Genomic DNA, 14138 nt, shown 5'->3' on the forward strand with positions numbered 1-14138 from the left:
TGCTTGGTTCGGGGTGGGTGGAGGGGACAGGTTACAATTTAAAATAGGGTGATCGTGGTAGGCCCCATTGAAAGGGTAACATTTGAGCAAAAGACTTGGAGAATTGATGAGAGAGTTAGCCATATGGTTTCTGAGGAAGGAGTGCTCAGGAAGAAGAAAGCCAAAGCAAAGGCCCTGAGATAGCAGCGGCCCTGGTATGCTTGAGGAATTGAAGGAAGCTAGAGTGGCTGGAGCAGAGTGATTCTAAGGGGAATGTAGTAAGAAATGACCAAATCATATAGGGCTGTTACACTGGTGAGATGGGGAATGATGGGAAGGATTTGAACAGAAGGGTGACATGATCTAACTTTAATTTTAAAGCATCATTCTGGCTGCTGTGTTGAGAATAGACTACCCTGGGCAACTACTGTTGATAATTGACTTGGAGGGAAGAAGGGTCAACTATTGCAGTAATTCTAGCGAAAGACAGAATGGTTAGAGAAGTAGTGGGTGTGCTGAGAAGTAGTTAGATTCTGGATGTGTTTTGAGGGTAGAGAAAACAGTATTTCCTGAAATATTTGATGTGGTGTGTGAAAGAAAGGAAAGTTTTTGTTCTGAGAAAATGGAAGTATGGAACTGTCGTCAAATAAGATGGGGAACTCTGTGGGTGGGACAAATTGGATGGGGGAGATTGGGAGTTTGGTTTTTTGTGTTGCGTTTGAGATAGTTATTAGACTTCCCAATGGAAATGTAGAGTGAGCAGTTGAATGTATGAGTCTTGAGTTCAAGCGAGAGTTCTGAGCTCATATGTGACATTATATAGTATGTAAATTATTTTATAGTGAGAATAAAATATATAACATATTTACTTTTTAAATTTTCTTCTCCTGAAATAGTACAAATTAATGATTTAATCTCTTTTTCTACTAGAGGCCCAGTTTCCTGTTTTAAGAATTTTTAAAATAACATCACTTAAATTGTTTTAAATTTTGAATTCAGGTTGATTGATAAGTTTGCAAGTGCTATTTATAAGGCCTGAAAAATAAAAATGATTATTTGTTGATGAACACATGCCAAAAATATAAAGTTTTTGAAGTGAAAAGATCATTGAAGACTATTTTGTACGATCTCTTAATAATAACCTTCTCTCGTTACATAGATTAATAAGAAATTTTTTTTGTGAGTCAATCCTAATCGAATTCAGAAACTGGGATGAAAATGAGGGGTTCTTGATTATAGAGTTTTGAGGCTTCATTTACTAAAAGTCACTCAAATCTTCCAGGGTTTTTTTTTTCTATGTCTCTTTCAAGAGAAATTTAATATTACCTAGGAAATTGAATTGATCGCCGTTTCTTAGATGGTATATTTTTTGTGATGTATATCTAATGAATAAGCAAAAACTTTTTAAAATTAGTGATACTATACAGAAAATGGTTGTGTGGTTCATTGACATAGTAGTGAATTGATTTAAGAGAGTTCAATTTTTTATTGAAAAAGGCTGTTTCATTTGTTTCACTCTGTTTAGAAAAGGAAGACCAGTGTCTCATGCCTGAAGCTTGGAATGTGGACCAGGGAGTAATTACCAAACTCAAGGAACAATACAAAAAGGAGAGAAAGGGGAAAAAGGGGGTGAAGAGTAAGTGGAAAACATTGTATCTGTAAATCATGAATCTTGCCTTTCATATCCCTCCAATTTTTTTTTCAATGTTTTCCTAAAACTACTTACTCTTTTTCTTTTCTGCTCCTGACCTCTTTCCTTTTCATCTGCTCTCAGGGGTTGAAATTAAATGGTTAGCTATTTGATTATGAACTTAAAAAAACAAAAAAATGCACGTATGACTATGGAATCATAATATATCCCAGTAGTAAATCCAGAGCCTCCTGAGAGTGTGGGACTATGTATGGAACATAGTGATGATTTGATTTTTTTAAAGTATATGTACTTAATTACAACAACGATTTTTCACTGTTGACAGTTTTAAATCTCGTCTAGTGTAACCCTCTGGCAATCTGCCAAAATTACTGCTTATAATTCTACATCTTGGAGACAGAAAGAAAGTTAATTTCTACCCCTGAATATTCTGTGTGTTCATAATACACAGTTCATGTGTTCTCACCACTATATGTTGAACAAGGCACAGAGTCAAATACACAACTTTTAAAAGCATTTATTTTCTAATTTAAAATTTTGGGCCAATTTCATTTATAATAATATTACTAGTTAGCTTTTTTATTTTCAGTAAAATGTGTGCCACATCAGAAATGGAAGCTAAAATGAAATTTCTAGCCCTGTGAATCATCTATGTAACTCATTGTGCAAGTTATTAATAAAATTTAGCAATGAATCCAGTTAAGTAGGTAAAATGGAAATACAGAAGCTTTCAAACATCACTGAAAACTGTCTTCAACACCTTTTTAGGAGAGCAAGGCTAAACTACCTCCTTTTGCTTCCACTCTCACTGACAATATGGACATGAGTCTCCCTTTTACGGCAATAGGAATTTCATCCTTTGGGATATTAAAGTAGTGTAAAGTGAGATTAAAATCCAGCTTAGTGAGATGTATTTAAAAGTTGCAAAAGACTGGAAGGATATGCTTTTTCTTTTTCTTTTTCTTTTCTTATAGTGATGCTAAGGCTTATAAAGACCAGTCATTCCTGTTAGGCCATTCTTTTACTACTTGGTAGTTACTGATAAACATGTAAATCTTTATTAAAAATATCTTAGAATTTACAAGTATTTAACTTGAATGGATAAAAAGTCAGTGGCCATTGTTGTTGTCAGAGAAGCAACCATTACATAACTGAGAAATGATGTCATTTAATGCCTTCTCAATATAAATTAAATCACAATGAGAAAGATTAATAATAAAACATAAGGACATTTTGTATCTTTTATCCAAAAATACTGATAAAAAATTTAATCTTAAACAATGATATGTGATTTGCTACAGCTTTTCAGAGCCATGACAAAACCAGTTAAACTGAAATTTTGAGGAAAGTTTGTGTATCATACATGAGAAACAAGGAGAATATTTTAGTTTTCAGATTGTCTTAAAGTTGATAAATTTCTTTAAGTCATTATGCTACAATAAAGATCTTTTGATTGGAAAGGTATCCAGGACTTATGTAGTATCCATCTATCTACTGTATTGATTATTCAATTTTTGTCAAATATCAAGGCATCACTATAGTTTGAATTTGGCACTTAACATCTAGAACCGCACTGTTTGACTGGAACAGTATTCCTACTAATGGAAGCTACAAGATTTCCTGAATCTGAGAATTATGATCAGTATTCAGGCACAAAGCACATAGTTTTTTAGTATGGTGAAGAAAAATGACTAAGAGCAGAAGTTTTAATGTTGTTCATTGAAGACAGAGGGACTGTAGACTGAGGATCAGCACATGTTGTTTATCATCATCAGTTCATGTTAGCTTGACAAAATAGTAGTCTGGGAAGAAGTGAAGACATGATAAAACAGAACTGAAAGACTTACAATAAAAACAAACCTAGGGGGACCGGCCCCGTGGCCAAGTGGTTAAGTTCACATGCTCCGCTTCGGCAGCCCAGGGTTTCACTGGTTCGGATCCTGTGTGCGGACATGGGCACCGCTCATCAAGCCGTGCTGAGGCGGCGTCCCACATAGCAGAACTAGAACTAGAATATACAACGATGTACTGGGGGCCTTGGAGAGAAGAAGGAAAAAAGAAAAAGAAGATTGGCACAGATGTTACCTCAGGTGCTGATCTTTTAAGAAAAAACAAACAAAACTGAAGCAAAGCTTTGAATTGGTATATGAAGCATCATGTATCATATATTTATGGTGGTTTATAAAACACCATAAATATTCTTTTAATTGTATTTTTACTCATTGGAAAAGTTTGAGTCTCTTTAATATGATCTAGTAGAAATAATTCCAGTCAAATTGTGTACTCCAATCATACTATCTTGAAATATATTTCTAGATATTAGTTAAAATTGCTTAAAAATAGTTGTATTTTTTACTGGTATAGGAAAAAAAACCATAACGGACTATGGGTAAGATTTTCCCATTCTTAATTAAACTTATAACAGGAAAAACTACCGAAGATCTGTTTCAGCCTCTATCCTATATAAAACAGTCAAAACAGGGATGTGGGAGAATGAAGAATCAAAGATTAGGTAAGTAATCAGCAGGGCATGAGACTTCACCTCGGGAACCCTAGCTTTAGGGTGTAAGGCAATGAATGCAACTCAATTTAAACAAGCAAAAAGGGATATTGTCTAGTTCAGTACCTAATAGCTTCACTGTCTGTGTTTAGAGCAATATACAAGGATTATAAAATAATATTATTTTCAATGGTCCAGATTGCACATGAGCATTCTTTTCCATGTGAATAGTGATGTTATTCCATTAGCTTATTTTTTAAAATATATGTAAAACAATTTTCAAGAAATAATAAACTTTTAAAATAATTTGAAAACTTGGAAAATCATTACTCTTTAATATAGTAGGGTAGTTTTAAAGGTGAATGTTGGCAGATGTGACTAAGTTTAATGGCACCATTTTGATGCAATTGGATAACTCTGTTTCCTCTTTTTTGTTCCCTCCCTCCCTTTTTTGGGCTAGGACCCAATAGGTCAAAACTACAAGATATGCTTGCTAATTTGAGAGATGTTGATGAACTTCCCTCATTGCAACCATCTGTGGGTTCACCTTCCAGACCCAGCAGCTCCAGGCTTCCTGAGCATGAAATAAATAGGGCAGATGAAGGCAAGTATTTAAGACACTCTAGAGCACAAAAAGCACTTGGATATACATAGCTAAATTCAGTGACTCGAAAGGTCTCTCTAAGGGAAGAATTGTACTCTACATATGTTTGATCTACATAGTATTCCTCAGATGGAGGCTTTCTTGCATTCAAGGGGGTTTGAGTCCAGCTTCAATCTTGAGGACTTGAAATAGGGTGCATAAACTTAAAAACCAACTCTAAATTCTATTTTACAACATCCCGTAGCTCAGCAGAAGCCATGTATTTAGTGTATGTAGGTAGTCCTGTATATACCCTTGCAACAATGAGAAAATCAAGTCTATAAATGGGTAGTAAATATTTACTTTGAGACTCACATAAATATTTTCAAATATTTAAGCAATTTATCATTGATAAATGAAAAAGGGAAAAAAGAACCTAAAATTCTAGTCACGTTTTCTGCTTTCTGTTTTTCTTGTTTCCTTTTAGTCCTTATCTATATGCATATACTTTTTACAAAGTTAGGGTCACAGTGTAAAATAATTCTGTTTTGTTTTATTTACTTAACACAAAATCATAAAAATAATTTTCATAGTTAAGATTTTAAGATGACATATTATGTTTTAAACTGAATACTTAACCACCCCCATTTTAGATATTTAGGTCGTTCCCAGTTTTTTACAGTACAATCTTGTGGTATATGAAAACAGTTCTTTCTGTCTTTTAGACGGAAGTTCTGATTTATCTCTTTATAAATGTATAAAATGCGTATATGTGGAAATTGATTTTAAAATGCATATTTAAATTAGCTGAAAATCCAGTATGACATAAAAGTAATCTTAATGATTGAGTATTTTTCAAACTATACTTTTAAAAATTGCCTTGAATTTAAATACTGTAATTATTTGCAATGGATATGCCTCTTCAGATTATTGTTTGGTGAACAAAACAACCTGGAAAAGAGCAACAGAAAAATCATATGTTCTTGGTTTTTAAATTCAGTTACATTTTAGAGAGACATAAACTGGTAGGATCTTGATGGATAGATTTTTATGACTGGAGTACTTTTTCTTTTCTTTTTTTGGTGAGGAAGATTGTCCCTGAGCTAACATCTGTGCCAATCCTCCTCCATTTTTGTATGTGGGACACCACCACAGCATGGCTTGACAAGTGGTATGCAGGTCCACGCCTGGGATCCGAACCCGTAAACCCTGGGCTTCTAAAGAGGAGTGTGTGAATTTAACCACCATGCCACTGAGCCAGCCCCTGGACTACTTCTTCAGTGAAATTTTCGGCTGTTACATGATTAGTTATTAGTTAGAGTTAATTATAGTATACTTGGAGTTTATTACACACTCCTTTACATGCTAGATGTTTTTGAATTAAAAATGTAAAGTCATGGGCCTCAATAGGTATGTTTGTTGTTCACTAGGAGATTCATTCAGATGACACTATAGGTATGAGAATTTTAATCAGTTTCATTTATTCTAAGATGAGGTCTAGATAAGAAGAGTTAGTTTTTCTTTTACTCTAATAACTCCAAAAGAGTTTTATCAGAAATTTCATCTTGCAGAATTCTAATAATAGAGGCAGAATATGTACTATTTACTAAATGACAAATGTAGAAAAGCATTATATAAGCCACAGGAAGTGGCCTTGATAGAAGAAAAATATGTAAGAACCTAAAATGGAAGCATTGAATGTCTAACTTACACTGTCTGTAACATTAGTCCTAAGCCTTCCCCCTCAGTTCAGGGTTTTCAGAAATAGAAAAAGCACTTTGGAAATATATTGTGTATTTAATTGCCTGTGACTCCTGGTTCTTGGTCTCTAATCTAGTTTCATAGAAAGCTTCCGTAGCCTGTGCGTGCTATATACATTTATTACCTTATTTTTATTTTAATAATTTATAAGATAGTGCCACACTTAAGAGGCACAGTTAAGTAATTTTGTAAAAGCTGATTAGAGCTAGTAACGTTTAGTTACTGGATAGAAATGTGACCTGGAGTCTTAAATTCTGAGGATTCTTAGCAATCAAATGACAGTTGTGCCCATTGTTGTTCTCTGTCTTTGACCCTCAAGGGCTGGCTTAGCCGCTGGTGTGTTGATTTGTGTAAGTAGTTGTTGCTTTCCTTTGTTTTCACGTTTAATTTTGCCATTTCTAGAGCGTTAGTTAAATTAGCACAAACATGTATATGGGCAAAATCCCGTGAATCTTAGTCTGTTTTCCAAGAGTCATTTTTATTTCACACCTGAGCAAAGTTATCTGGAAATACTAGAAATGAAAGCGAAATAAACACCTGGCTGAAGACCTAGCCTCCTAGTCTCATGTGAATCATTTGGTTGAAATTTTGGTATGAAAATTGTTGTTCTAACTGAAACAATCCCCACTCTTCCTTAGTAAATGTTTAGAGTTGCTCCACCCCTTAGAGGATCTGTGGTTTGGTGGGGTAAAACCCGTTTTCATTCTCGCTGCTTTATTGTATGGTGGTTTGAAAATGTCTTACTTCATTTATACTCGCCTTTGTTCTTAGAAGGATTTTAAGTAGAGTTTCTGTCGCTACTATTTTTAAAGGCACAAAACTATTTCATTTCTTCAACATATTTGTGATTGACTCAAATTATGATTGAATCTAAAGTGGAAAAACCTTACAAATCTGGTTCTACATATACTAATTAATACAACTGACTTGTTTCTTTTAAGAAAAAGTTAATTTACTTCTTTAGCAGCCAAAGTTTAAACTATTAAATTTGTCTAATTAACTCATAAACATTTGCCATCAGTAAAGTAACCACCTCTAGAAAACTACTCAAAGACCATCTCTCATGGTTTATCAGAATAATTTGCATTTACAAAAGGTGACATTTTATTGACCAAATTAAGTAAAATCTCCATTTTATTTTGGCATTTTGCTTCTAACTGGTTCCTCTATGATGGTAACTGAAGGAATTGGATTGGCATGTTCAGTGTTATAAAATAAGGATATTTAAATTTATCACAAAGTAAATCTGACATCTTGAAGCACGGTTGGCAGCTATTGAAAGTGTTCAAATGGACACTTTAAAAAAGTTTACTTGAAATAAACATTTTATTTTTTTATTAAGGTTATGATAGTTTACAACTGAAATTTCACAATGTTGTACATTATTATCTGTCATTCATCTTATAGGTGCGCCCCTTCACACTTTGTGCTCACCCTCCAACTCCCGTTCCCCCCATAACCGCTAGAGTGTTCTCTTTGTCCATGTGCTCATCTTCTACATATGAGTGGAATCATACAGTGTTTGTCTTTCTCTATCTGGGTTATTTCGCTTAACATAATACCCTCAAGGTGCATCCATGTTGTAAATGGGACGATTTTGTCATTTTTTATCATTAAGTAGTATTCCATTGTATATATATATATCATGTCTTTATCCACTCATCAGTTAATGGGCACTTAGGTTGCTTCCACGTCTTGGCTATTGTGAATAATGCTGCAGTGAACATAGCAGTGCATAAGTCTCTTGAATTGCTGATTTCAAGTTCTTTGGTTAGATACCCGGTAGTGGGATGGCTGGGTCATATGATATTTCTATTTTTAGTTTTCTGAGAAATCTCCATACTGTTTTCCATAGTGGCTGAACCACTTTGCATTCCCATCAGCAGTGTATGAGAGTTCCTTTTTCTCCACAACCTCTCTAACATTTATTATTTTTTGTCTTAGTTATTATAGCCATTCTAACAAGTATAAGGTGATATCTTAGTGTAGTTTTGATTTGCATTTCTCTGATGATCAGTGATGTTGAGCATCTTTTCATGTGCCCTATTGGCCATCTGTATTTCATCTTTGGAGAAATGTCTGTTCATATCCTCTGCCCGTTTTTTGATTGTGTTGTTTGATTTTTTTTTTGTTGAGTTGTGTGAGTTTATATATTACGGAGATTAACCCTTTGTCAGATATATGATTTGCAAATATTTTTTCCAGTTTTTGGGTTGTCTTTCCGTTTCAATCCTGTTTTCCCTTGTCTCATAGAAGCTCTTTAGTCTGAGGAAGTCCCACTTGTTTATTCTTTCTTTTGTTTTCCTTGTCTGAGAAGACATGGTGTCTGAACAGATCCTTTTAAGATCAATGTCAAAGAGTGTACTGCCTATGTTTTCTTCTAGAATTTTTATGGTTTCAGGTCTTACCTTCAAGTCTTTGATCCATTTTGAGTTTATTTTTGTGAATGGCGTTAAGAGAATGGTCTACTTTCATTCTTTTACATGTGACTGTCCAGTTTACCCAACACCATTTATTGAAGAGACTTTCCTTTCTCCATTGTATGTTCTCAGCAAATTGTCGAAGATTAACTCTGTGTAGATGTGTGCTTTTATTTCTGGGCTTTCAATTCTGTTCCATTGATCGGTGTGCCTGTTTTTGTACCAGTACCATGCTGTTTTGATTACGATAGCTTTTTAAGATATTTTGAAGTCAGGGATTGTGATGCCTCCAGCTTTGTTCTTTTTTCTCAGGATTGCTTTAGCAATTCAGGGTCTTTTGTTGCCCCATATGAATTTTAGAATTCTTTGTTCTATGAAATAAACATTTTTAAATGAAATATAACATACCTACAGAAAACTGCTTAAGTCATGAGGTTGCAGCGCAGCAAATTATCACAAACTGAACCCAAATCTGTCACCACTGCCTTGGTCAAGAAGCCGAATGTTACCAAGGCCCTAGCTGTCCTGCTCATGCTGTCTTCTAGTCACTGTCCCTTCCTCCTCTCCAGAGATAATCCTGACTTCTAACACCACATAGTAATTTGCCTCATATAGGTCCATTTTACAATTGTAACCACTTTCATTTGAAATTTTCCCTATTCCTCCATGTTCTAGAATTAACGAATTGTATTTTGAATGAGACCAGCAGTGTTCAGAATCGCTTTTTATATATGTTTAATAATTGATAGAAATAATTTGGGTAATTAGCATGAAATATGAAATGAGGAGAACCTGCTTTCCTTTAAATACACATTATTTTTCTGTATAGTGAAAAAGAAAGGACAATGGACTATGGATTTGTGTCATGTTTTACTTTTCTAATTAGATGATACCTTTAGCTGTGGTTAAGATATGGGAAAAGCAACTAATTCTTCAGGATTTTTTGCTCACTCAATTTTATTGTATTTAGAGCATTTAAAAATAATCCAGTGTAGACATGCTCTTATGAGACTAATTGTTGACTGTTTAGAGGTTTTTTTATGTTTCTCTTGTCTTCCTCCTTCAGTGGAAGCATTGACGTTTCCTCCTTCTTCTGGGAAGTCGTTCATTATGGGAGCAGATGAAGCCCTTGAAAGTGAACTAGGACTTGGAGAATTGGCAGGCCTTACAGTGGCCAATGAAGCAGATTCACTAACTTATGATGTGAGTAGTTTTATTTTTGTTGTTTCACTGATGTTTTGAAAATAAAAAGTTAATTTTATAGAAAAATATGGCAGTGGTAAGACTTCTTCACAAGTATAGAATTCGGTTCAATTTTAATCACAAACTTTGAAGGTATGAATATATTATAAAGATAAAAAGAATTTTTCAAATCATGTAGAGATTAAAATTATATGCTTTACCTAAATCCGTAAGTCAGTATAGCTTATTCATTGGTTTTTGATAGGGGAAAAAATTCCCTTTTCCACTACCAAGTTTGGGTTTTGTTTTATGTTTTAAGGCATCAGTGATTAGTTGAAATTCATGCCTGCTGAAGGGCAGTGTTTGTTTGGCTTCCTTAGTACATCATAAATACCCTTCCAAGAAGTGATTTTAGCTCTTGTTAGGCGGGGATGTGTACAGGGTTCTTTCCACATGTTAAGGCTGACCTGCCAGTGATTTGGACCAAAATTGAAATCTTTATACCTTTATGCATGCATAACTTTACTTAAGCCCAAATAGGGTTGTTTTATAAATGTATTTATAATTGTTCATCATAAATTGTCAAAACAACAGTTGCTTATTTTATAAAGTATTTACAACTTGTCTTATCTCTTCATTAAAATCCTCTGACTTTGATACTTCATTACGTTTGTGGGAGAATACAGTGTAGCTCCTGCCACGTGGCGCTGTAGGATAAATGCCTGAGCAAACTGTGGATCTGATAAAGAGGTCCTCCAAAGAGGAATTCTCACCACCTAGTCCTCTTTCTGCAAATCAGAAACTCTCACTCCCTACGCTAAGGCCCTTAGTAAGTCTTTTGGATTCTACCTCCAAAAACAACCAAAATCCATATACTTCTTTTGACTTCTCATCCTAGTCCATTTTTTCTTCACCTGGAGCTACTTCAGTAACCTAATATAAATGAGCTCTTTGCACTGCATTCTCTACATATGTGATACAGATTTTTTAAAAAATCATTTGTATTTTTAACTGTTTTATGTCCTTATATTTTGCATGTCTTTTTAAAACACTATATAGTTGACTTTTTTTTTTTTTTTTGCTGAGGATGACTCACCCCGAGCCAACATCCATTGCCAATCCTCCTCTTTTTATTCCTTGAGGAAAACTAGCCCTGTGCTAACATCTGTGCCAGTCTTCCTCTATTTTTTTGTATGTGGGACACCTCCACAGCATGGCTGGTGAGTGGAGTAGGTCCGCACCTAGGATCCAAACCCACAAATCTGAGCAACCAAAGTGGAACGTGCAGAACTACTTGGCCATGGGGCTGGGCCCTGTTTAGTTGACTTTTGTTTTTTTCATCTAATCTTTAACAACCTTTTTAATTGAAGTATTTAATCCATTTCTTTTTAAAGTAATTACTGATATGTTTGGATTTAAGCCCACTATTTGTTTGTGCCTCCTGTTCTGTGTTCCTTTTGTCTCCTATTTTTCCCTGTATTGGGATTGATTTTTTTTTTTTTGTATTCATCCTTCCCTCACCCCGTTATTTGGAGTGTATACACTTTTTCCTTACTCTTTTAATCATTACCCTAGAGATTACCATACACATCCTTATCAAAATTTTACATGCAAATATCTTTAAAATACCTTTAACTCTAGTTAAAAAACTCCCACCCTATGTATAAGTTATTCTTGTTATATATTTTATTTCTCTATACATTTATCTCCTATAACATATTCAGTTAGGATTATCCGTTTTACTTTCTTCCATTCTCCTGTGCATGTGTGACTGTCCATTTGGGATCACTTCGCTTTTACTCTAAGAACACTTAATATTTCTCTCAAAGGGAGATCTCCTGGCACTCAGTTCTCTCAGTTTCTGGTTTTCTTAAATTGTATTTATTTCATTTCAACTGAGTGAGTTAACTATTATCTCTGATGTTGAATTCTAGTTGGCAAGGGTTTTTTTTTTTTTTAAGCACTCTAAATATATTATTTCATTATCCTTTTTTGGGTTTTTTTTTGCTAGTCAACTGTGAATGAAGTCAGATGAAGTCAACTGTCACTTCTATTGTTGGTCATTCAATGGTAGTCTGATTTTTTCCTCTGGTATTTCCCTGTGTCTTGATTGTCAGCCAAGGTTTAGTTTTCTTTTTATTTAACCTTCTTGAAGTTCTTAGACCTCCTTGGTTTAATATGTATGTTTTCATCAGTTTTGTAAAGTTCTCAGCCGTCTTTCTTCAAATGCTGTTTTTGCACCTCTCTCTCTGTTTTCTTCTGGAAGTCTAGTTAGATCTTCTTTCTATATCCTGTCTCCTACTCCCTTTCTTCTGTATTTTCCATCTTTTGTTTTTTCCGTACTTCACTCTAGATTTTTTTATATGACCTATATCCCACTTTGCTAATTCTCTCTTCAGTTATATGTAATCTGTAATTTAACCTGTCTATTGAGGCCTTATATTTTTTGCTTCTAGAATTCATTGTTTTGGTTTTTATTTACAGATTTCTTCCAAAATTTTCAATCTTCTGTCTTTTTGAACATAGTAAAAGCATGATTATTTTAAAGTTTGAATCAGAGACTCTGTAATTCTATTACTATTATGTGTTGTTTCTACTTGTTTTTATTTGTGTTGTGTTATCCCATATGGACATGGTTATTTTTCATTATGTCCAAATAACTATATTTGAAAAATTGTCTGTAGAAATAACTTCAGGCTTAGGATGGTATCTTCCCCCAGAAAGCCTATTTTAATTTACTCTCTCAAATGTCTGCAGCCACTAGAAATCTGGATCACCTTACTCCATTTTCAAATTTTGAGATCATCTAAAGCTGATCTATAATCCCTGCAAGGGCTTGTGTTCTTCCAGTTCACTCTTTTCTTTTTCCCAGATTGGCACCTCTGCTAACAACTATTGCCAGTCTTTTTTTCTTTTTTTTCTTTTTTCTGCTTTTTCTCCTCAAATCCTCCCAGTTCAAAGTTGTATATTTTAATTGTGGGTCCTTCTAGTTGTGGCATGTGGGACGCTGCCTCAGTGTGGCCTGATGAGTGGTGCCATGTTGGCACCCAGTATCTGAACCAGCGAAACCCTGGGCCACCGAGGCGGAGCACACAAACTTAACCACTTGTCCACGGGGCTGGCCCCTCTTCCAGTTCACTTTTTTTTTTTTTTTTTAAAGATTTTATTTTTTCCTTTTTCTCCCCAAAGCCCCCCAGTACATAGTTGTGTATTCTTCGTTGTGGGTTCTTCTAGTTGTGGCATGTGGGATGCTGCCTCAATGTGGTCTGATGAGCTGTGCCACGTCCGCGCCCAGGATTCGAACTAACGAAACACTGGGCCGCCTGCAGCGGAGCGCGCGAACTTAACCACTCGTCCACGGGGCTAGCCCCCCCAGTTCACTTTTTAAGAAACATTTTTTTTAATTGAAGTATAGTATACATACCATATGATATTAGTTTCAGGTGTACAACATAGGCATTCAACATTTATATAAGTTATGAAATCCAGTTCACTCTTATGTCTAGGATGCAGCCCTTTTAAATCAAAACCCAAAGCAGATGGTTCAGCAAGCCCCATTTTCTTGCCAGGTTTGGACACCAATTTGTGTCCCATTGCACTGCAAAGTTGTCAGAAGCACAGGTTGACCTCTCAGTCATTCCCTCTGGAATCAGTAAACACTCTCTGGGGAAAAACAACTCCAATTTCGTGCTCACCTCCTTAGGCCTCTGTCTTCTTCTGGATCCTGACCTGGTTTTTCTTTGCTATTTTGTTGGTTCTCCATTTTTTATGTTTGGCTCTGCTTTTCTACTTGTCCTCAGTATAGAGTTGGTCCTAATAATCTAGTCCATCATGGCTAGAAGCAGAAGTTCCCATTAGATACTTTTGTTCCCTCTATACTAACCCCACAAAGAATGTGTCCAATATGTAGTGGTACTCAGTCCTCTCTCTAGAGAAAGCTCATTCTATTTTCATAGCTCTGAATTGTGTTATGTCTCTCTCTCTCTCTGCTTCTAAAAGTAGTTCCTAGTTTTATTTAACATATTATTAATCTATTGCTGTGTAACAAATTGCACCAAACTT

General features: G+C 35.0%; 1 protein-coding gene across 2 annotated transcripts in view; it reads left to right on the plus strand.

Annotated features, from left to right (window-relative positions):
* STRN (striatin) overlaps positions 1–14138 on the plus strand; it is a 98363-nt gene that overhangs the window by 68745 nt on the left and 15480 nt on the right. For both annotated transcript variants that reach the window (XM_070574084.1, XM_070574083.1), the window contains 3 exons: positions 1505–1615; positions 4591–4734; positions 9961–10097. In XM_070574084.1, coding sequence (XP_070430185.1) covers positions 1505–1615; positions 4591–4734; positions 9961–10097 — 392 coding nt within the window. The remainder of the gene's footprint in view (positions 1–1504; positions 1616–4590; positions 4735–9960; positions 10098–14138) is intronic.

Source organism: Equus przewalskii, chromosome 14 (assembly GCF_037783145.1).
Source record: "Equus przewalskii isolate Varuska chromosome 14, EquPr2, whole genome shotgun sequence".
In the NCBI taxonomy this organism is placed as follows: domain Eukaryota; kingdom Metazoa; phylum Chordata; class Mammalia; order Perissodactyla; family Equidae; genus Equus; species Equus przewalskii.